This window comes from Protopterus annectens, chromosome 2.part1 (genome assembly GCF_019279795.1).
Source record: "Protopterus annectens isolate FY-2018-M chromosome 2.part1, PAN1.0, whole genome shotgun sequence".
In the NCBI taxonomy this organism is placed as follows: Eukaryota; Metazoa; Chordata; order Ceratodontiformes; family Protopteridae; genus Protopterus; species Protopterus annectens.
Genome location: NC_056729.1, coordinates 1,337,504,272 through 1,337,530,431, shown reverse-complemented (window position 1 = coordinate 1,337,530,431; position 26,160 = coordinate 1,337,504,272). Strand labels below are relative to the sequence as shown.

The 26,160-nt window shown below is 37.6% G+C and overlaps 1 protein-coding gene across 1 annotated transcript in view; it reads right to left on the bottom strand.

The window, feature by feature from the left end:
- The window catches only part of CRTC3 (CREB regulated transcription coactivator 3), a 1,604,530-nt gene that overhangs the window by 1,516,831 nt on the left and 61,539 nt on the right, over nucleotides 1-26,160 (bottom strand). The window contains exon 2 of the mRNA XM_044063561.1: nucleotides 969-1,104. Coding sequence (XP_043919496.1) covers nucleotides 969-1,104 — 136 coding nt within the window. The remainder of the gene's footprint in view (nucleotides 1-968; nucleotides 1,105-26,160) is intronic.

The following is a 26,160-nucleotide window of genomic DNA, read 5'->3' as shown; positions in this document are numbered from 1 at the left end:
TTCTTAGCCTTTTCGTTTGTTGTTCATAGTTGACGGAATGCTTATTTGATTATTATTGTCCTCTGGTCATTTCTTTTTAGCTCCTTATTTGCCAGAATATGGCTGTTTTTGCATATCTGGCTTTTTAGTTCAAAACGAAGGTCTATAAGATTTGTATAGGGAGACATAAAAAAATCTTAAGAAATTCCCTAAATCAATTTTCCTCTTTCAAACTGTATCAGAACTTGTTGTAGCAGAAGAACCAAACAGTATCTGCACAATCATACACACTCTTTAAAGCATGTTTGGATACATGGGACAAGCTAGACACAATCTAATTCAGAAAAGAGCTTTCTTCTGTAGAAGGTATGGTAGCAAATTCCCTCACACTGTCCATATAACAAAGCATAAACTTTCACATATAAGCCTGACATTTCAGAATCCTGAAGCCTAAACTGGATGTAGAAAACATTCACTTACCAAGGCGATCCAACACATTGCCTTCCTTGCCACTAGGAAAAGGGTCAGTTTTCAGACCAGCCTAGTGCCAAGAGAAGAAGCAGTGATATGGCTGCTTGGTCTGATCCAAGGTAAGACAAAAGAAATGTATTAGTCTGAGGCATTCTGTACATTTTATCTGCTTTTTTAGGGACTGATGGCTGGGTATCAGGATGCTTACAGGCAGCATTTAGCACATCCTGCAGGGCTAGCAGTATAGGAAGAATGGATCAGGAATGAGGAATAGCCCTTTGTAACATTATCTCCTCAGTTTAGGGGGAATATCTATTTGTTCCCATAAAAAACACCTCATTCATGTCAGCTATGATCTAATTAAAAGGAAGTTATTCCACAAGAAGGTGAGAGTTAATATTTTCCTCAAAGTTGGAAAATTGTGCTTGTGAATCTGTAGGAAAAGAAGCTCCACCACTGTCACTATCAGAATCACTAGAGTCTGTTTCGTTATGAATTTCACTACAGGGGATACCTACCTGTAATGGCTGCTGATCACCAGGATTCACTACCTGTAATGCATGCGTTACTAAGGTAAGAAACTCATCTTTCTTAACTGTAATTACTTCTTGTGATAAACAATGTTTAACCTTTTGTTTTTCCTTACAGGAGTCCCTGTGGAAGAAGAATGACTCTAAGAAGGGATGTTTAGTACAGTGGTGCGCTTCTCAGTTACCCTATGAAGAATTTCCAGGAGCATCTCCCAGCCTTAGAGAATATAGTTCTTTCATGCCTGTATTTGACACTTGTACAGCCAAAGTGGACATGGTTGCCCGGCCAGTTTTGGAGGAAGCCAAAGAAGTGAGTAAGTATTCTGAGGGACAAACAATGACCACTACAAGTTCACCCACTCTCATTTGGGGCATAGACTGGAGCACATGGCAATGACAAGGGCTCTTTGCTAATAGCTTTTTTTTCTTTCTAGGAAAAGCAGGAGTGGAACTAGCAGAACCATATATAGCCATGCTGTAGCGGAGGAAGAAATACCAAAAGTAGTAAGTGTCACTACGGTGAGGCAGTCAGAAAGTAAGTTGTCACCTCGTTTACGCAAGCAGCACACTTGCACTCACACTTCTTATCCTTACCCCTTGACAAAGTAAAACAACAAGCTGCACTCAACGTCAGGTAGGTTGTCACAAAATGAACATATGCACTACACTGAAAAAGTAGCTAAAAACAGTCATCCCCGACAGGAAACCTACAATATTTATTAAAAAATATCAGATTTATTAAGGGGGGAATACCGCTTTCACACAGAAAATAAAATTAAATATTTTTTTTCTTAAAAGGGTAACAATTTCTGTGTGGAGGGATTCACCAACATGGACTTATCTGGCCTAAATGAAACTCTAAATCAGTTGCTGCTCTTGTACAGCCCCTTCAGATGCTTCTTCTCAAAGAAAGTACTGAAGACATCTTCACTCTGACTGCTGATTTTCTGCCTTGGCGCTAGCCAAACAGCTGTCAGAGTGAAGGTGTGAGGGGAACCAGATCTTTGTGAAGCTAGCAAGTTGTTGTTTGATGAGCAGGAAAATAACCCATACAGCCTAAAGGCTACTGCAGCAGTAAAAATGATGAACATCTTTCCTTTTCTTTTTTTCTAGTGACGTCCATAGAAGGGGACCAACTCAAGGGTGAAACATCACCCCACGGAAGAGGTCTCTTAATCCAGCTATGCAGGGGTGTGCTCTCCACTAATTCACCCATGACTGCAAAGGGCTTAGCTAATATCCAGTGGATGGTTGCTAAAGGGACTAGACCAGAGCTCCAGAACCAGAAGAAAACGGTCTGAGCAACCAGTAATGGCCACTGCAGAGTCATCTACCAGTGACTGAGGTATTATCTAAGTTTGCCGTGTTGGCAAGGGCTCCATGCAGAAAAGCTGTTCCATGATTCTGCCTAGAATGAAGTCTGATCTCAGGTTGTATTGCTGGTAAGTGTTGATAAATAGCTAAGTTGTCAAAGGAAGACTTCATAGGTGTTTACTAGGCTAACGACCACAAGGCTGTTTTAAGCCTAGCCATGCATCACAAATCTCTGACAAGTTCCGATAACCTTGATACGTGTAAGCATGGGGCTGGGAGATGAACACCCTCCATCAGAGACACAGGTGCTAAACCAGGGATGAAGTTCCAGTTTCCCATACAATTGTTCAAGTTGCACTTAAACTGGGTTAGGGACGAACTCTGTTTCACATGGATGGGGAGCCCGTTGGATACGTAACAGAAAAAAAACAGTTTCTAGGTTGTAAATTCAGCAGCTCCACAGCAGCAAACCAACAACGAATCAATGAAAAAAGAGCTACTGAAACCACGATAAAAAGGTCACTTTATTACAAGCAAGATAATTTTTCACCAAAAAGGCTTCCTCAGGCTTCATACACTAACAGAGAAATACCAGAGGATTTAAAAAGCCACTAAGCAGTCACATGGCATAATTGGTGAAAATTTCAATTAAGAATTAAAGCTAAAATATCTATCAGATTCATCCTTAAATAGACTAAATCATATTGCTATAAAGAGGTTCTCCCGTTCGATTCTCAGCGTGGCTTGGGAGTGCCTTCTGTGTGGAGTCTGCATGTCCTCCCCGCGGTTGGGTAGCGTTCGAAAGACATGCGTGCGTAAATGGGAGTGCCTTCGTTGAAGGCTGGGCGTCGAGCTGGCACCTTGGCATTTCGTAAAAAAAAAAATTTACTGCCAATCACTAGCGGACTGGAGTCCAGCTGTGGCGACCCCTTACCGGGAAAAAGCCGAAAAGACACACAACATAATATTTATAACGCAATTTTTAAGAAAAAAATGTAATTGTTTTTTTTAAAGCCACATGACAAGTTTTAAAACATTTTAGACTTCTTCATGGAACATTTTTAAAAAAGGTTTTAAAGAAAATGTACCACACTTAAAGCTCACGTACCCCCCAGGTTTAAATGGCACATTTTCTTTAAAACCTTTTTTACAAATGTTGCATGAACGAGTCTAAAATGTTTTAAAACTTGTCATGTGGTTTAAAAAAATTTTTTATGTTTTCTTAAAAATTGCGTTATAAATATTATAGCTTTATATTAAAATGATGAATCTAATATTTTAAATAGATATTTTAGCTTTAATTCTTAACTGAAATTTTCACCAATTATGTCACATGACTGCTTAGTAGCTTTTTAAATCCTCTAGTATTTCTCTGTTAGTGCATGAAGCTTGAGGAAGCCTTTTTGGTGAAAGATTATCTTGCCTGTAATAAAGTGACCTTTTTATCGTGGTTTCAGTAGCTCTTTTTTCATTGATTCGCTGTTAGTCTCTGGGATACATACCTACTTCTCCAGCAGGTCCTTTTTATATCACAGGCAAGGTTTAAGTCTTTTGAATGGGTAATTCTGGTGCTGTTCATTTTGTGGACATGCAGTAGGCCCATCAGAGTGGGGTCTGACAATGCCCTGCATGCCAGGCATAGATCCCCCCTCAAAAGCCTGTAGGAGACAGAATACACACTTAGGGCCTTGAGGCAGTCTGCAAAGGATATTTTACTTACACCCTGTATTCTTTTAGTGAGAAACCTCTGTGGACGTTCCAGTTATTGGATATGCCTGGTTAGGTACATACCAAAGTTGCCATTGTACTCAATGATAAGTCTGATGAATGCTGAATATAGTGGGACAATGACTTCCTTGGACTTAGATGCCATACCTTTGTTTATAAGTTGTGCAACATAGAATGATGTCCACACCACTGTAGACACATGATGGCCAAAGGCTAGGTTACTATCTATATGTGTCCCCAAGTCCCTGATTACTGGGTCAACTCTAAGGGGTGTGTTGTCAATATGATGGTTACCAGGGATGGATGACTTCCCAATGGATACTATTATGCATTTCTTGGCATTTAGTTTTAGTCCATGGCTCTGACACCAGTTCTTTCTCTGTGTCAGCCCCTCCTGGAGAACATTTGTGTCACTGACAGATTCAATGACAGCTCCTAATTTACAATCATCTGCAAATTTAGTCAGCCAGAGACCACTGACATTGGTCTTGACTTCTGAGAAGTATATGCCAAAAAGGAGCGGTCCAAGGACTGATCCCCAAGGGATTCCACTTGTGACTGGTCTCTTTGTAGAGGTGGACTCCTCAATTCTAACTTCCTGGGTCTAGTCTGAGAGACAGTTGGCTATCCACCAGGTGACATATGGGTTTGAACCTAACCTCTTGAGTTTGTCAACAATGCCTTGGCCAGGTCAAGGTAGGCAATGTGAACAATTTTGTACTCATCCGCTGCTTCTGGAGATTTACTATATCTCTACTGATCATCTCCATGATACGTTAATTCTTTCCACGGCCTTAAATATAAGACTAAAGAGCCTTATGGGTCTGTAGTTTCCAGGGTCTGTAGATGGCCCAGCAGCAGTTCACACATTTATACTTCTCAAACACAAAGCCCCATTAATTACACACAAGCACTAATAAACCCACTTTTCTGCTCAAAAGGTGACCCAATCTAAACACGGAAGATGAAATGTCTGACAGCCTGTCAGCCTGTCCCATTAAAATAATAAACACACAAAAATTGCTGTTATTCTTAAAGAGACAGCACTTTTTCACATCATATTAAAAATACATAAAAGTTAAAGTATGGAAAGTATTCCTACACAAGGACTTATCAACCCAGCAATGGATACAAAAGCAGAACGTCAAGCCTCTGAAGCCCAAAAACAGTGCTCACAGCTGTGGAACAAGGAAGTACTGAAGTAATTTGGTGCCCAAGCTACTACTTTCTCGCTCACTAACTTGAATTAACTGCAGCCCGGTTGCATGTGTGGAAGGATCCAAAAGCTTTGGATGATTGGCTGTCTGTTACATCGATGGCAAGATATAACCCATGCTTCTAAAGGCTACTACAGCAGTGATTTATGATGAACATCTGTAACTATCAGGAATTTTCTTGCCGTAATGCAGTTCAACAGAAATATCTAAGGGTTCCTTACTGGGAGCAAAACAGCCAAGAAGTCTGAAAATATACAGTGTGCCATATTTCTGCATGTCACTAGAAAATAAGCCTTACAGATGCTGCATGTCCTGACATGAAAAATTCCTAAGCATTATTATAAGTGCTCCTGTTTGTGTAATATGGTGAGTCTACACCCCCCCACACACCCCAATGTGGGGGCACAAGAGCCTATGCTCCCCACTCCCCCAACTACATACACTAACTCCAGGATCGTACTACAGTGAGAAAAAGGCCACATACATATTACTTGCCCAACAGTACTTACATTCAGTGAAATTGTGAAATGTGATACAGTGAAATGAGTTTTCAGTGATTTCAGCTTTCACCAATTTGGTGTGAATGTTTAGAAATTCAGCAAAATGAGTTTCAGTGAATCAAAGTAGACCCATATATATATATATATATATATATATATATACATATATATATATATATATATACACACACACACACACACACACACACACACACACACACACACACACACACACACACACACACACACACACATAACTAAAATGAACCGCACTCAAAAAAACAAAAGAAGAGAAGAAATTTTAACTAAGAAACGAACTTCGTGACAATAACAGCATTCAAAGAATAGTAAATCACACCAACAACTCTTGTAGTACTTTAGCGCTTTCGTCTTATTTATTATCAAGACTTCTTCAGAAAGACGTTTTATATATAGATATATATATATATATATATATACATACATATACACATAGATACATACATACATGGGTCTAGGACTAACGGTCGACTACACGATTCAACAAAACTGAAACAGGTAAGCACACTTTCGCACAAGTGCTTTTTCACAGGGAAAACACTTTCACGAAACTGAGCAAAAAAAAGAAAAAAACGTGAGAAAATGGCATTTCCTGAGATCATGGCACAGTGGGGAAAAGGGAATATTCCCTTTTCCCCACTGTAGTGCGATCACGGAGTGAGAAAATAAAAGTAGAGGGGGGGTGGGGGCACAGACCCCTACATGGGGGTGCAGGGGGACTTGCCCCCCTGCATGAACGTGATTACTGTTATCTTGTTTTTTAAAATGTTGCCTTTTTTTTTTTTTTTTTTTTAGCAGACTTTCGCAAATGTGCTTTTTCGGTGAAAGAGGACTTTCTCAAAAGTGTGCTTGACTGTTTCAGTTTCATTGAAACGTGTCATTGGTAATTAGTCCTAGATCCATATATATATATATATATATATATATATATATATATATATATATATATATATATGTGTGTGTGTGTGTAGATATATATATATATATATATATATATATATACATATGGGTCTACTTTAGAACACCGACACGCCAGTTCGCCGACACACAAACCACCGACACCAAATAACCGACAACACACAATACCGACAACGCAAAACACCGAACACCATTACACCGACACACTAAACGTAAACAACACATTACACTACATTACATATCCACTAGCCCTAACCCAAACCCTAACCCTAAGGTCCGACACTACCGCACACTTACCCTACCTGCACCCTAACCCTAACTCACTTAACCCACCCCTAACCCTAAGGTCCGACACTACCGCACACTTACCCTACCTGCACCCTAACCCTAACTCACTTAACCCACCCCTAACCCTAAGGTCCGACAGTACCAGACATGTACCCTACCTGCACCCTATTCCTAACTTACTTAACCCACCCTAAAACATAAACCCATCACTAACACACACTTACATTACCCAAACCCTAACTTCGACACTACCAAGACACTCACCTTTCACACACCCTAACCCTAAATCCCTCACTATTGCACACTTACCTGTCCGCTCCCTAATCCAAAATCCCTCACTATCGCATACTTACCAAGTCGCGCTTACACGTTCCCCTTGTCGGTCTTCCAGCTGTCGGGATTTCAGCATGTCGGTCAACTGCGTTGTCGGTCCTTTCGCGTTTCTCTTCCGCGTGTCGGCGAACTGACGTTTCGGTAATTTGAAGAGGACCCATACATATATATATATATATATATATATATATATATATATATATATATATACACACATACATATGCACATGTACATATACGTGTGTGTATATACACGTACATATATATATATATATATATATATATATATATATATATATATATATGGGTCTACTAAGATCGAAGTTACACTACTTCGAAATTAAGAAGTAAACCCACACTAGAGCAAAAGTGCACATTAACGAAAGTGCACTTTTGCGAAGTCCGCTTGAGCGAATGGGCCAAACTTATGTGCGATATTCACGGACCTTAGGGTTAGGGCACGGGTCATGGTAAGGGGATAGTTAGTAGGGCTATCACCTTACCATGACCCGTGCCCTAACCCTAAGGTCCATGACTATCACACCACAGTGGAGGACATAGCCCATTTGTTCTATGTCCTCCACTGTGGTGCGGTACGTTCGCTCAAGCGGGCTTCGCGAAACTGCACTTTCGCTCTAGTGTGGGTCTACTTCTTAATTTTGAAGTAGTGTAACGTCGATCTTAAGTAGACACATACACATATATATATATATATATATATATATATATATATATATATATATATATACGTGCACACGTGTTTGCGTGTGTGTGTGTGTGTGTGTGTGTATAATAAAAAAAAAATATATATATATATATATATATATATATGTATTACATATACATAAATAAAATGCATGTGGTTGTGTGTATGTGTATGTACGAATGTATCCCTTTTCCCAGATAATATGCCTGTGTGTAAATATGTGCGTACATGTGTATAGATATATATATATGTATATATATATATATATACATACATATATATATATATATATATATATATATATATATATATATGAGCAGCTCTTCCAGTCTATGTTTGGGCAAAGTCACCCAGGATCAGGGTAAAGGGTTGAATGTTGATAGATTCGACGAAGTCCAGACAGGCAGATTGGGCATCGAGTCAGACTTGGGATCTTGTCAGTGGTTAACTGCGCCTGGAGTGTCTCCTGTGCGTCATACTATTTGACTAGCCTGGAGGTGTGTATGTCTTTAATATATATTGAAACTCCACCTCCTTTGGCTTTACTGCCCACAGTTTGGGGTTTGAATGCATGACGAGATGAGTAACCAGGTAAGGCTCGGGTGCTCTCTGTAATTTGAACCAGGTTTTTGTGACTACACACATGTCAGCATTTTCCGGGGTTAAGAATGCTTGCAATGAGTGCAGTTTCATGTTTAGACACCTAGCATTTAGCAGCATGACCTTTAATTTGCGTTTTGTTGAAATTTTTATGTTGGTAGTTTTAACCTCATCACTTTTCCTAAAAAAGGCACTACGGGGGAGGGAAGAATCTTTGCCAAAAGCCTGAAGCCTAAGTGAGACAGATGCAGGCCATGTCTGGCAAAGAATTGTGGTCTGTCAGTCATATCTTCCCAGGCTGATAGGTACTGGATCCCCCTGGAGTGACACCAGAAACTACGCCAATTGTTTAAGACAATCATATTCTGTTTGAAATGAGGCATCATTCTGGATGATAGTAGAATGCTGCTTAAGGCTTGGGACATACCCACCTGAGACACATATTCAGTGAGTTCAATCATGTCTCTCTTCATGTAGTCCAGGGAGGTTAGGTCTCAAGTCATTCACGCCAACATAGACTATGACAGAGTCATAACACTACCTGTTGTTGAGAGACTTGACTGTGTATGTGATATGGAGGATTCTCCTTATCCAACCTGGTGAGAGACACATCTGTGTGTCGCACAATGGAGTCTCTTATGACTAATATCTTAGGTTTATGGTTAAGCCTTAGTTGCCGTGAGACAAAGAAGTGTGAAACTATGCGTGGTATGTGGTGTGGAGGGCTGTGGAGATGATGTGTGTTTTTGCCTCTGAGGTCTCCTTTGTTTGGGTATGTTTTTGTTGAGGACCTCCGCATATGTGGGTGTGTGTTGTGTAGGTGTGGGTGGTGTTTCAAGTATAGTGATTATGTTGAAAACCTTCTCAGTGCCAGATATACTGGCTTGTGAGGGAGAGAGCATAGACTCTAGATTCCTAATGTAACTGCATCTCTCGCAAATTGTGTTCCTAAGTGGTAGCAGTAGATGGTTGTCTGTGTACATGAGGCAGCTGTCACACTGTCTCAGGATGCCCATATCAACCAGACTGGCAGGGAAAACTGTGCCCATCCACATTTGTCAGAATCTGAGAGAGAAAGGCCAGGGAGAACTAAGGGGTAGGCCTACAGCCAAGTGCTTAAACCAAAATGAAGAGGCTTAGAATAAAACAATTTAAACAGACTATTAACAAGCAATAATAAATGCAAAAGAAAAGATGCGACTGAACACTTTAGAGAACATTTGCTTTGACTGATTTGTGACATCCATGCATCTGTATTTTTTTATAAACTGTCCCAGTTGTAACGGTCAGAAAGGTGCCCTAAAGCTTTGGAAGCTGGACCGACATCTGATCCTTAGCAGAAATTGTCCCATGTAGCTTAGGATACTGCAACAGTGGTCTAATGATGAACAAGGGTAGGCGTGGGCAGTGTATGGACTGCCAGAGTTGGAAACAGACTTCACACAGACATCTTAAATGGCACAGAACAGCAGGAGACAGTGTAAGACAGGAGGAGTGTTAAATGCACTTAAACGGTAGATTACAAAGTTAATTAATGGCAGGAGATGAACTAATAATCAGTGTAATACCTGTTACCAGGACATTTAGAGCAGTAATGTTTATTTTAATAGCATGGAACTTACACAACAGTCAGTAAAGTACCTTACGTATTTAGGCAATTTGTGGATTTTTGGAAGATACAGCTGGTTTAACACCTTGTAAATGGAATAAAAAATAAGCCATTTGGACAAGATTGTTTGGCTGTTGCTGCTTTCCTTATGTTTGACTTGAACATACTTTCCTAGTGACACTCACATTACTCTTATTCAACCCCACTTCCATTCTACCACTGAATAAAGATTCAACCAAACCACAGTCTTCCTTTTTTGTCTACTGTACAGATTCCTAGCTGTCTGACTCCTTCCACATAGCCTATATGCTTCCTAAATTGGGAAGCATGTTACATGTCTTTTTTCCGGCCTACTTTTCTGTATTACAGAAGAGGCAGAACCAGATGTTCTAATTGTAGTGTACTTTACAATGGAAGGCTGCTTTTGATAGCTCTGGAACCAACTCCTGTGTGATGCTCTTCACCACTACATTTTCACTCTGCAAAGCACAGCATTCAAACTTACAATCCAAGTCAAATAAATGCTTTATCTTCCAGAATGTAACTCAAAACAGGATGAAATGGGACCCCATAAGAGACCTAAAACACTAGAGTGCTCCAGCAGAAGTTAAAGTGAAGTAAGTGCAGATTTTCGCCTAATATTTTTGCTCTGTTCCTCATAAAATTTAAATTTTCTGGATTTTTGAGGCAAATCAGTGAGGAATGAATTCAGTAAATAATGACAGTCATTTGAGTTTCATTCTTCATATCCTTCAGAAAATGCATGGTAACACAAGACATTTTATTCTACAAACTTTCTAAACTTATAAAAGCAATTTTTAAAATTTCTCCAAAGTTTTGGGTCTTTGTCCCCATTATTTATTTTTGGCTTTGTCCAAATTTTTTTGTTCTAAGAGGCTGAGAGTTATGTGAAGGTGATAGGCAGATGAGATGCTTGCCTGGACCTTGGCTAGGAAAGACAGGGAGTAAGGCGACAGGACTGTAAAAGCAGCTATACGAAGGTAGAAAGCTGGATATCAAAGTACAAATAAAGAAGAATAACTTTGTTGAGATTGGGATAATGCAGTTTAGGAAGAAGACCTCACATGCCATGCAGACCACATAAAATCTTCTGTCAGCAGAAGCTTTAATCACTGATTCTTCATGTGTCACATCCTGCCTTCATATTATTTACGGGTGCAGTTGCAGACATTTTGTTGTTGTTTGTCTTTTTGGCTTTTCCTGGTTAGGGGTCACTACAGCGGAACTCCGGTCTGCTAATGATTGGCTGTAGATTTTTTTATGGTGCCGAGTTGCCAGCCCAACACCCAACCTTCAGCGAGGGCACACGCATTCACACGTCTTTCGAACGCCACTCGACCGTGGGGAGGACATGCAGACTCCACACAGAAGGCACTCCAGCCGAGAATCGAACAGGAGAACCTCTTGCTGTGTGGCAACAACTCTACCGCTGCACCACCGTGGCTAGAAATACTGACAAGGAGGTATACTCAAGCTTACTGTTAGTACACTTAGCTACAGCTGAATTTCTAGTACAAAGTGTGCTGTTATCTACTCTGTGTGGCCACAAAAAAATGCAAGTTTCACAATTCTATCTGCTTTGTTGAACTGAGCTATCTTGATGTCTAAAATATGTATACATATAGCTCTTCATTATACAAATCATTTCAGCGTGCTTTAATTGTGAAACATTACTTGTCAGTATTACCTGGGCAACCCTGGCCTCCTCAGCAAACGGGCTTGGCTCTGTTGGAATTCTCACTTACCAAAATGAAGAGATGTAAATAGTCTTGGAAGAACTGCCTGGTATTGGTGAAATTAAGGCACTTCTTGCTATAAAATTCAACATATGGCTGATTATGTTGCACTGGGCTTAAGCCCTTGACTTCAGAGTTGACTGGAAATCCACCGGGAGAGAAGCAGGCTTAAAACAGACAGATAGAACGGATATTTTTTAGAAGGGAAACAGGGTTTTAACATTTTTAAGTGCTTTTATTAGCAAACGTTAAACTAGTCAAAGGAGAGCACAGAAAGCAGCTGGGAAATCTTGGCATCTTCCCTCAAAACACCAAAGTAAACTCAGCTAGCAAGAACAGTATATGGTGATCAATGGTAAACAGTGGGGGAGTGCACACATGACAAAAATGAAAGATTTACAATGAACAAGCTGAAAGAAAATTAGAAGGCAGAAAACAGAATAGCTACAATCTAGTAGCTTTGATGAAAGAACAATGCTCTGATAATGTGACAATAAAAGAACCATGACCAGAGTGCAAACATACAAATAAACAGGTTTGCAGGAAGAGCAGGAAGGGTAAACTGAGGATGAGATGCAGGCCATTGTGTAAAAAGAAAGATATCAAAGCAAAAAAAAAAAGACTAAACAGAGACTCGGCACTGAAGGTGGAAATGACAACCTAATTTACAGAAGCTGTAGACAGAATTTCTTCTCATAACAGAAAAAAGGATAAGGAAATGGCAAAGTACACATCCAAGGGATGAGACAGAAAGTGAAGGAACTTTGACTTCAACGAAAACTTCATTATTAAAAAAGTACACTAATAAGCTTCTTTGAGTTTTCATACAGTCTTCAAAAGATGTGCTGGAACAGTCTAAGAAAGGATGAAACCTACTATTTTTAAATTCTTACTTAAAAAAACAATTTTAGTTAAGTTGAAGTTTTTGCAATTATAATACCAATAATCTGACTACTGATAGCAAAATATGAAAGGGAAGATACTGATGAGAAGTGACTTTAACATGCAACATACAAATTCAACCACACTGGTTGTGGCTACATCTTAAAGGAGAATAATTTGTAATTCTCTACAAGAGGTTGAACTTAAGACACTTAGTACCCTGGACTTTGGCCAAAAGTTATAAAAATGTATGCCTTTCAAATGTACTTTCAAAGTGAAGCACTCTGTGATGAATAAATGGTATGTGGACAGAATTTGGCAAAGTGACAATGACAACACTCTCATATGTGAGCACTGAGTGTGCCTGAGAAAGTCAGCAAAAGGTTAGCTGCATTATAAGACAACATGATCTTTGTATCATAGAATCATATAATATGGCTTCCTGGTCTGGTTGCCTTAAATTAACAACTTTTCAGTACCCACGCTTCACTTACTTCCCTTTTCAAGAAGTGGAAGACCAGTCATACTATGGATGAATTTAGGAATACCCTTTTGAAGGAAGAAAGTGAATCATACTGCTTAATTTGGACAGGACATTTGTTCAAGAAAAGAGGTAGGTGCTGTGTGACAAATTGCTCTCCCTCTCCTTGTTTTTTTTCTTTGTTCAAGTAGCTTTAGGTCTCTGACCTTAGCATTTGTATGACTGTTTTAATTATGAAAGCATATGATGTCCTGTACTACTGAATCTCTTACGGCCCAATAAGTGAGACACATCACCCCTAAGGAGTCTATCAGACACTGGGGACAGGAATAGAGCTTCCAGTCTCTCCTGTTGGCTCAGATTTGTTAAGCTCTTGATCTTTTTAGTTAGGAACCTTTGCAGTCTTTTCAGTTACTTGATGTACTTAGGGAAATACATCCCAAAGGGGATATTTGACTCTATGATAAGCCTAGTCAGTGCAGAATATATGGGGATATGGATTTCTTTTAATCTTGAAGATATACTTGTAAGGAGTAGTATATGGTAAAAGCAGTCTTTTCAGTTACTTGATGTATTTAGGGAAATACATCCCAAAGGGGATATTTGACTCTATGATAAGCCTAGTCAGTGCAGAATATATGGGGATATGGATCTTGAAAATATACTTCTTGTAAGGAGTAGCATATGATAAAAGGCCATTTTAACCATTGTTGCAACATGACAGTCAAAGAAGAAGAAACTATCCACCCATGTTCCAAGGTCTACATTCTCATTTTGAAAAGGGGTGTTGTCTACATTGTAAACTGGATGGAGGGATGGCTTATTAAATGTGACAATATTACACTTTTTAGCATTAATTTGAGTCCATTTTTAGTACACTTATTAACAAATGTAACCTTATGTTGGAGTGCCTGTGTGCCAGAAGGGGACTGCAGGACAATGCTCAGTTTACACTCATCCGCAAACCTGGTTAACCAGAGACAATACTTTGTCATTTGGATATAAGAGAAGTAGATACCAGACAACAGATGTCTCAAGACAGATTCCTGAGGAACTCCACTGGTTACCTTCATGTTCTCGGAAAAGAGGCTGCCACCCTCACTGTGTGGGTTCTGTCCTTCAGCCAATCTGTAATGTATCTAACTACAAAGACGTCAATTTGGAATGCATTTACTTTGTGTATTCTATCCACATGTAGTACAGAATCAAACGCTTTGACAAGGACAAGGTACGCTGTGAGGATGGCTTGCCCAATGTCCACTGCCTGTAACACTTTCCCAAAAAAGCTTACCAGATTCGTTGGAGTCCGTGGTGGGGCTACTCATGGCAGATGGCATCACATCTGTGCACTATACCTAGGGGAGAAAGCCAGTTGCTAAGGATTAAAGAGTGGGTCTGCCAGCACTTGTTTAGTGCTAATTTGTAGGCAGCTGGGTATGTCATCAGGCCCAAGGAGGAAGTATTTTTTGTTTTATAAACTACTTTTAGTTAATGTTCTTCAGTGATAATCTGGGGTCAGAGATCTTCAAGGATATGTGAGGTCTGTACAGTTATCTCCAGGTCGAAGTTCGTGAAATGTTAATTTGCTAGTATGTTGGTAATATCCACTAGATCGGTGTGGGTGTTTCCATTTTGAATGAGGTCTGCATAATGTTAACTTCCTGATATAACTAAACAAGAAGCTGTAGTTGTCTTTAACTTCTGATGCTAGACTACGTTCATAGGATGCTTTAGGTTTTCCTAAAAGCATTTTCAATTCCTTTGACAACTTTTTGAGGTTATCCTAGATTTGAGGACTACAGCTTGCCATATATTTTAAGATTTTTTTTTTTTTTACTTTCATCGTATCTTTTATTTATGCTTGTGGACCACCATTCTGGTTTGCTTTTATGTTTCTCATCTGTTTTTTTTTTGATTTAGTTCAGACAGCTAAATTGATAATATTTATCCAGATGCGAACAGAATTGGTCTGCATATGCACTTGAAAACTCAACTTAAATAATACATATGAATTTGAAGTCATCATCATAGAATTTTAGAAGGCTTGTACAAGTGAAATCACCGACTTCAGTGATGCTTGTAACTCAAGGTTTAGAGATTTTGCCAGAGAACATTACGGGTTTGTGATAAGACTTAACTGGTGAAAGGAATGCCATGAGAGGAGTACATACAGATGCTATGTTTTAAGGACCAGGTCAAGAATATTTTATTTTATAGCGTCTTCTTTGACAATTTGGTCCACAGAATTTTTGTTTATGAATTCTAAGTTTTGGGCATATCCTACATTTGATGTACAGGTTTTTCAGTTAATCAACTGGTAACTAAAGTCCCCCAGGATGATGACCTTTCTGTTTAAATTCATCCGGAATATATAAGAATTTAATATGGTTTACAGGGGATACAGAGGGGGTACTCCAACAAAATCATCCTGTTTAATGTGATATGGAACTCAACGAGTTTTGTTTTTAGGTCCCAGAATCAACCTCAAAGTAATGCTGTCTCTAACAAATAAGGATACAGCACCATAGTTTCCACTGTGTCTGAAGGCACAGTATATACAAAACCCAGACATGCAGTGAGTGCTCTCTGAGCATGTAAACCAATTTTCAGTATCAATATTTACAAGAATGTGTTCCAAATGCACTAGGAACTCAAGCTGACTCCTAGCACCAAGATGTGCCACTCTGATGCGGTCTTATGCTTGACTTGTTTTACTAGTTAAATTTGGGAGGTCCACTGGCTGGAGGACTTTGTCTAAAAAGACAGTCAAGGGGTAACAATGGCTTTCACCAGTTTAAGGAAGCCTTGGAATAAATACTGCAATCCATCCCTGACAAAGCAGTTTCGACTGTCAAGCATTTCACTCCATAATGACAACTACTGGACGCCCTTAGAGAATGACACCAGATACTTAGCGGATTGTTAAAACCGATAATTTCTTTGCACTTTGGTTTCTTTTGTGTTAAAGGAAGGATTCCACTCAAAACCAATCTCTTTCTTGCATTTGCCACATGTGTAAAGAGCTCTGCTGTGTTTTTCTGTATATCCATCAGAAGTTTGTGTGCCAGGTTGTTTACCAATTTATAGCAAATGCGCATGTGTACGTGTGCAATGCTGTGTTAGTGCATGTTTCTCATAAGATGAGTCAGACTGTGAGAGGGTGGGTTCCAGTATAGTTAAATGACTATCTCTCAGAAATATGTAATGTTGAGCTAAGCAATAATTCATTGTCTGTCAGCCTCAGACAATTATTACATTGTCTGAGTATGCCAAGCACTGTGATGGTGGCAACTGGATAACACTAGTTTGCTGACCCTCCACTTCAGTCAAAGGTACAAGAAAAAAGGGACTTATAAATAACTTCTGATATACAACATTTAATATGAAAACTAAACCAATGGAGTAAATTTTATTTATATCAAAAGCTTTTGTTAAAATTTCCTAAAACTATTTAATGTAAACTAAATGAGTGAAATGTATACAGCATTAGTACTAAAACTTAAAATGACTTAGTATAATTTGAATGAGATACTAAAACTGTGTGTAGTAATACTCCACCTTAATCGGCTTCTAAGCAGAGTTTACAGTTGTTCAGTATGTAAGCTGCATAGGGGAGAGAATGTGAAACTGAGAGCACCTACATCTGTCAGAGCTGCAAGTGCAGTTAAATTGCAAAGAGAATCTGAAAGGAACCAAAAGAAAAACAGCTAGGGCTGCAACCAATAATGATAACCTCTCAGAAACAGCAGCAATGTATTTATTCCCTACCACAGAACAATCTCTACTGACCCTCAGAAATCTAATGCCCTGACCAAAACCAGCTGAAAAACTGTACATAAATACAAAAATGCAAATACACTGAGAACACAATCAACATGATACTAGAGTGACACTTTGCAATACAGTAACAACCAGGTGATTGTTTTACACACACAAAAACATGTGTGCACGCATGCACACACAAACACAGCAAAACAGCTTTTAGTCAAACGGACTGAAAAAATTAAAATGCAGATAAACACATTTTAAATATTAGAATTACTAGGCAATTTCAAGAGCAAGTAAAATGGATACTTTCCTGCCTTTTTGAGGACATCAGAGTTTAAGAAGTCAGTTATTCATGGGCTTCAAGATGAGCTCTCTATAGCTTTTAGAGAGGATACCAGACAAGTGGTGTTAAACTGAGGGAAAAAAAAAAAAAAACGGCTAGGGCTTTAGCCAAAATTATCTACCGCTCAGAAGTGTCACAGAATAATCAATATTGGCACTAAGAAATCGAATAACTTGACCAAAACCAGCTGAAAAACAGTAGATAAGTGTAAAAATGGAAATACATAGAGAAAACAACCAAGTTAAGACTAGGGTGATACTTTGCAATGCAGTAACATCCAGGTAGCTGTTACACATAGTAAAACAATCATTCCATTAAATCCTTCCACACAGCTCCTTAAATGCTGTCCTCATCCATATTTAAGTGAAGCATTATGATCACCCAGGTTCCAAGTTCACGACTGGTGCCTTTCAAGCTGACCTGCTGATTTATGGTAAAGATTTAACAACTAAGAAAACAATGTATTAATTAGCTCTCATTACTAATCTCCGTGATCCATTCTGAGCATGAGTGCAGCACAAAGGTTGCTGCACTCCCTGAGTATGCCATCTTTCGGATAAGACAGTAAACCAAGGCTCCAAATGCCTGAGTTGGTGGTAACTCTGGTGGATGTAAAATATCCCATTCTCACAGCACCTACTGAGAAGAGTACAGGAAGTTCCCAGACTCCTTGGTGAAACTTTTCCAAGTAGTATAAACACCTCAGAAAAGAGGTTACTAGCCTAGTGGGACTAAACCGAACAACAATGGACAAATAAATAAAAATAAAAGCTAATGAGATGAAGCATCAGTTTGGCACAGGATATGGCACATTACATGGTGCATCAGCTGCTGCAGGAAATCTAATATAGAAATAGCAAAACGCAAACAAAACACTACTAAAATATTATATATATATATATATATATATATATATATATATATATATATATATATATATATATATATATATACACACACACACACACACACACACACACACATGCACATACATACATACACACACATACGTATATATTGCACACACACACACACACACGTATATATACAGGTTTACTATTAGATTTTCGAAGCAAACTTGGTCGACTACACTTCTGTCGAACACGGACGTTCGAAAACGGTAATATCGAACACCAAAAGCCAACCTAGGAATGGTTTTAACATGGGTCGAGATAGGTGTTCAGTGTTATTGCCGAACTACAAACCTCTCCCCTATTTCGACCCATGTTAAAACCCGTTCCTAGGTTGGCTTTTGGTGTTCGATATTACCGTTTTTGAACTTCCGTGTTCGACAACAGTGTCGTTGACGGAGTTTGCTTCGAAAATCTAATAGTAAACCATATATATATATATATATATATATATATATATGACATACATACATATACACACACACACACACATATATATATATATATACATATACATATATATATATATATATATATATATATATATATATATATATAAACATATACACACACACATTTATATGCATCTGAAACTTGCACAATATTATAACACGCATCTGCTGTCAGCACCTGAGGCCATCAGTCGATATTCTTCACAATCATGTGCTAGTGTGCCACACACAGCCCTGACACTTCATTAAAATGAAGCACTTTATTTTATTTACATATTGTTGACCAGGCTAGTCCCACTGTGCCACTGGCTTCTTTTTAGAGCAGACTCAAGGTGATATTCATGACTAGGGAAAATTTGGTCAGGGCACAGGGGAACTTCCTCTAGTCATCACTATTGCAAGTGGGACTCATTTTGGAACAGCACTTCCTAGTTCCGCTCAAGGCGCAAAGGGGGCATAGAGAAACAGGGAGGCAGACAGCGAGAGAAGATGACGGAGTGGTGACTTAAATGAAGGAGACAGCAAACACAGGCGCCAAAGAATGTGTGTAGGATTCTGAGAAAATATTTCAAAGAAATCTGTTTGATGGTAATGTGTCAGCAAATGGTGGATGCATAATTACAACACTCCAGTTAGGAGGGCTGCAGGATGACTTGCTTAAAGAAACGGTGATGTAGTATGATCCAGAAAATGAAGACATTTCTTATGGGAACATTATGGAGAAAATACAAATGGAGGATGCAGAAACAATCCTGACAAATAGTGGTGAGACAGAATAGAAAACATACGCAGAGAAAGTAAAAAAAAAAAAGGCAAAAGTGGAATAACAGGAAGATAGAAATATGTGCCAAGGATTCAAAGTAAAGAAGACAAAGAAATGGGCAGGTATGAAGTGTGGGACAATTTAATAGCTCCTTTGGGTATAAAAGCAGATGACATAAGAGCATTTTTCTTTTTAACAAAGAGATATTTTGTGAATTTATATTTGAGACTTGTTTTTTTTTCCAATGGAAAATTGTCTTGAAGATTATGAAAAAAAAGACTGTAACCCATGGAATCTTTATGTGATAAAAGCATTTAACAGGGAAACAAAAATGAAAATTCATGTCCAATTTCTAGCAGAGTAAGAAATAAAGACTTTGGAAGGACATTTGAAAGCTTTATATAAGGAAGTACTGGACATTGCAAAATTTATAACAAAATGGGTTTATGGACTGGTGGCTGGGATTGTACACTGTGTTAAAAATACAAAGAGAAAAATGTATACATATACCAAGCATGATAAATGTGGAGGGGAACAGGGGTGTCATAAAATACTAGAATAACCCCAAAATGTTTTTTCCTTGTGGAAAAGGACATTTTATAAGTAACTGTAATTAAAGAAAATGTTATATTTGTTCAGAAATTGGATATAATGCAAAAATGTGAAATGAAATGTTATAAATGCAACAAAATTGGACATTTATGAATGGACTGTAAAAATGAAAATACCAGTAATGAAAAGGAAAAAGAAAGAGAAGAAAATGAACAAAGGGAAGAAATTTTAGAAGTAGTACAAGAAGAAGAAAAATTAAATGAGAAAAAAAACAATAAAGAGGACATAGAAGAAGGCTCTAAAATAAGTGAAGAAGACTCAAAGTGGGAGATAGTAAAAAAAAAAAGAGTTCTATTGCTAAAAGGGTAAAATACAGGGGAAAAAAAAGAATTCTATTGCTAAAAGGGTAAAATACAGAAAAAGAAAATTTAAATGGATAAGTACAAAAGAAAAGAAATGGATGAAAAAGAATACATACAGCTAATGATAAAAGGTCAGTGTAATGGTCAAGGTTGTTTTTATTCACAGACACAAGGTACAGTGTATGATTCTCATTTTGGAAGGGAACTTGGCTAGGCTCAGAATAGCCTATTAGAAAAGCAAGCCTAGTAATTAACTATGACCTTATAAAACTATGAATCTAAGAAAAAGGGAAAATTACAATTTTAAAATGGATTTCTGTAAATGTGAACAGTATTAAAAACAATACAAAGAATAGGGATTTTGGATTATATTAGAAGACAAGATTTTTAATAAATGAAGAAAGATTATAAACAGAGAAATATGGGGAGGAAAGATAATTTGAAATTTGGGAAATGAGAGATGTTCTGGAATGACTGTATTCTGCAGGAATATAGTAAAGATGCTAGATATAAAACTTTAGGAAAAATGGAAAGATGAATTACTGTAGATTTAAAATGGAAACAACAAGTATACAGAATTAAAACATTATATGCGTACACTAATTGTAGAGAAAGAGAAAGCACGCTTCATTAGATTTTATACTATGGAGTGATAAATATGATTATTATAACCGCAGACTTTAACTGTGATTTAAAATGCAAGTGTAAAAAGAAAAAATAATACAACAAAATGTTATGAGTTAGAAAATGTGATAAGTTAAAACTTTGGGATTAAAATTCATGGACATACAAAAGAAGGGGTGTGTACAGAAATGAAATAGATTATTTTATTGTATCAGAAGGCTGAGTTATAGGAGAAGGGGAGGTAATTGAAATAGGATTTTCTGATCATCTTGCAATATGGCTAGAGATAAAGGAAAACAAGGAGTATATAAAAATAGACAAAGGAATTAAAAAGGATAAATGAGAAAGCATGGAATGAAGGAAAAGGGAGATTAGTAATACAGTTATAGAAAGATCATATTACTATGAGAACATTTTATAAAAAACTGGTCTGCTGAATAATATTTAAGGAGAAATAGAAAAAATATATATTTTTACAGTGGAAATATGATGTGAAAAAATAGATAAAGAAAGATATAAATGAACATATAATGATGCATTGGAAGACTTAAAAATAATGACAGAAAGTATTTTGACAAAGAGAAAAGAATTATATGAAAGAAATAAAGAAAAAAATACTAGAACTGTCATAAGCAAAGATATTTTTGCAAGGAAAAAGAGAAGAGGTATCGAGTAACTTAAGCAGATTAGTAAAGGAAGATGTCAGTGTAATGAGAGAAATAAAAAAATGTAAAAGGAAAAATAGAAAGAACTCAGGAAAAGATTATTTACAGTGTAGTACAATATGTACAAGAAATATTTAAAGAAAAAGGCAGATCGTGAATAAAACATGGAAAGTGAAAAAGTTAACAAAAAAAGAAACTTAAGAGTTGGAAAAGGAGGCTTTTAAATGAGCTAGGGAAGGTATTAGGACAACTAAACATTGATTTGGCTGCAGGACCAGATGGAATAGGGTATGAAATATGTACAATTTTTAGGAATTGGCAAAAAATATTTTTAAAGATTTTGAGTGAAGGGTTAAATGAAAGTTTTGTGAATAAAGAATTATGTAGAATACTTAAATTCATATGGAAGGAGGAGGATGGAAAACTATTAAAAAACTGGATATTGATAGTACTGAATAATAATGATTATAAGATCTTCAGAGATTTGAAACTAAAATGAAAAATATTATGGAAGATAATGTAATACAGCATAAATGGGAAAGGTTGCCAGGAATTATCAATGAGAGTTAGAGAAGTCGTGAATGATATTATGACTAGAAAAGAAGACATGAAAATCATGAGAGACCCCTTAATAAGGCATCTGACACAACTGGACATGAACCGCAGGATGCAATAATGCCTACACTAAGTGTACACTGTTCTGAGTGAACACACAACACGGACATAACTCACACCTTCTTCCTGCTAATTTTAATTTTCCTACTGATTTTCTTGCAGCTTTAAATACTAGCAGGGATTCATAAAGGTTAGCACAAAGTGTAGAGTGCATGTACACTTCTTGTAATCTTTCTGAGTGACTACAAAGCACAAACAATGTGGCAGGGATGTTCCTGAATACATATTGTGTAGGCTTTATTGAATCTGTCCCACAATCTAATGGGTAATATTGAAAGAATATAAGTGAGAAAGTTAGGAAATTATGTATGTCATCGTATAGCAATAATAAAGCAAAAATACCTGTAAATGGCTGGTTATGCCAAGAGGTACATATGAAGAGTGGTGCAAGACAGGGATGTCCAATTAGTTGTATACTCTTTGCATTAGTTATGATTGTGATATTTGAAATAAATTACAAAATGAAGGAGGTGGGGTATATAGTACCTGAAGGGTTAAGAATTCCAGTTCTATTAACACATGCAGATGACATTATAATAATTGCAAAAATAAAATCTGGACAAAAAAGTAATAACATGCTCAAATGAGAGTCTAGAGGTGATAGAGATGGCTTTAACAGAGAGAAAAGCAAAGGTTTAGGTGATGTAATAAAGCTAGGGGGTATATATATTTTACAATGAATGGTATAACATTTGGGAATAAAGATGCAAATAGAATTCAATGGGAAAGAAATAAGAGAATAAATAAAACAAACTTGCCATTTCTGGAGAACTTATAAATTATTTAGAAAAAAAGGATTATGTGAAAATTCAATACTGATGGGAAAAACAGCATACTTAGCAAGTGTATCTCTGCTGCCTGCAGTATGTAAAAAGGAATTACTGATTTCTGCACTTATATGTGGCTCTAGATTAAACCCATCAAAAACGGGACTTTTGTATGGAAATATAGAAGAAGGAGGTTTAGGGTTAATCAGCCCAGTGGTATATGCTGCTTCATTAAATTTGTCTAAAGTGTTAAAGTGGATAATTGAAAAAAATGAGAGATTAGTAGTAAAACTGTATAAATATAAAGTAGGATACATTTTGGAGTATGGTAACAAAAAAAAGAATACAAGAGAAAGAGTGTACAAATGAAGAAATAAAATGTTACCAAGAAAAATATTTTTGTGGAAATAAAAATTGATGATACAGAAACAGAAAAGTATGGTATAAGAATGTAATCATATAACAATCCATGTAAAACCATGGGGAAAAAATCTAACAAATGAGGGGATTCACAGCAACAATAAGAAGAAGCAAATGGTGTAATCAGAAAGTAGAATGTCAAGATTTTTTGTGGAGACTAGTAATAGACAAATTGCTAGCAAAAGGAAATATGCCACATAAAAAGAAGAGTATGTTTAATAGAAAAGTATGTAAAAATATGTTAACATAATCATGAAGAAGAAGAAGAAACTATGAAATGTAAAACAGTAAAAAAAGTCATGGGGTAAATTATGTAAAGAAGATTCTTTCAAAGATATAAAAGAAGTGGATAAAATAAACATGGATATGATGAAAATATGGATATTTTAAGATAGAAATAAATAATGTTAAAAATACATACGTTATTTTATGTTAAGTGGGCTAGACGGAATGAAAGAATAAATGAATTTGCATTTAATGGTAAATATTAAGTAAAGTCAGTTGGCAGTTATGGAAATAGGAGTGGGGGTCTAATATGAATGAAAATTTGGTATGACTGTAAAGGAAATTATGACTGTGTAAAGAGATTTGTGTATATAAGTACACAAATCTCTTTACACAGTCATAATGTCCTTTACAATCATACCAAATTTTCATTCATATTAGACCCCCACTCCTATTTCCATAACTGCCAACTGACTTTACATATCTCTGTACATATAGAACTGCGGTGGTGGTGCTGCGGTAGCGTTGTCACCTCACAATTAGATGCTGTCATGTTCGATTCTCAGCTACAGCATCTTCGGTGTGGAGACATGCCTGAATGGGCATACCTTCGTTGAAGGTTGTGCGTCAGGGCTGGCAACTCGGCAAGTAAAAATCTACTGCCAATCATTAGCGGACCGGAGTTCCGCTGTGGCGACCCCTAACCGAGAAAAGCCAAAAGACGACAACAACAACAACAACAACATATATCTCTGTTCATATGTAAATATTTGTAAATATACAGATGTTTTGTAAATAAGCGTTATTTCTGTATATAAAAAGCCCTACTACTTTCGATAATTACTGTGGGATCTTTTCCGTACAACTAAGCTACTATCAACTCGGACAGATGCTACCTCAGCTTAATATCTCATTTAAAGGACAGCACACTCAGAAGTGCAGCATCCCTTATGTTCAGTGCAGTGTCAGAACTGGAAAATTAATCCATCTGTCTGGCATAGAAATAGAACCCACAGCGTTTTGCTCTTCCAGCACCAAAGAAAAGTGTGCTATAGGTTAAGTCAACTGTATTTTTCATCAAAATACCAATTATATTACCAGGGTCAGGAGAGTTCATCCACTGTGGCTGACCAAGTTCGCAGATGACTGCAAACTGGGCGCCATAATCGACTCTCCAGTCGACACAAGCATCCTCCAAAAGGGCCTCCTAGAAACAGACAACTGGTGCCAGAGCCATGGCCTCAAGCTAAATGCCAAAAAGTGTATAGTCATCCCCTTTGGCAAAAACAAAGTGCCCACAAATTACCACATAGGTGGTAATCCATTAAGTACAGAAGAAGTAATTAGGGACCTGGGGACCCAAGTTGATAGCAATCTCTCATTTGACAACCACATGGCCAAAGTGGTTAGAAAAACATTTTATATAGCCCACCTAATCATGAAGGGATTCACATCTAGATCAGGGGACGTCATCGTGCCTCTTTACTCATCCCTCATCAGGCCCATAATTGAGTACAATGCCCCTTTTGGGATGTACCTTACCCAACACCTGCAGCAACTGGAAAGACCCCAAAATTACCTCACCAAGAGGATCAAAGGGCTCAAACAGATGCCATATGCTGCCCGGTTAAAGAAACTCCAGCTGTACTCAGTGGCATACCGCCTGTTCAGAGGCGATCTGTGCCTGACGTATAAAGCCATGTCCAACCCGGAATTAATGGACATGCTGCACCTCAGAAAATCCAAATCTCATCGAGCTACGCGCTCGAGAGACTTGAACCTCAGCACTGAAATAAATAGGACATGCTGGAGGGACAGATTCATAACCCAGAGGCTCCCTTCACTCTGGAATAAAATCCCAGTCCAGGTTAGGCAGAGTCCCTCATTGACTCTCTTAAAGAGGAATCTTGATGAGTGGATGGGAGATCGTAGGTTTTCCCCGGGTATCACTTCTGTGTCACTGTTAACTGTTAGACAGAGGCACAGTATACTAACCTCGAAAAAGGGCATAGCAAAATAAATGTAAAATGGGTGGCGAAAGCCAAACACATTCTGGCTAGGCTTATAAATGCCCTAGGGCAGATAGCCTAGTATGAACCTATGAACCTATAAACCCATAAATATAAAGAATACTGTTGTGTGGACTGGTTTAAAGCAAAAAATTCCAGAGATGTTTTGATCAAAACTATTTTGTTTATCTGAACGTGGCAAAAATATTTTGTACGTGACAGCCAATCTGATGAAAAACAGCCAATTTGCTGCACATGCAAATTACTTCATT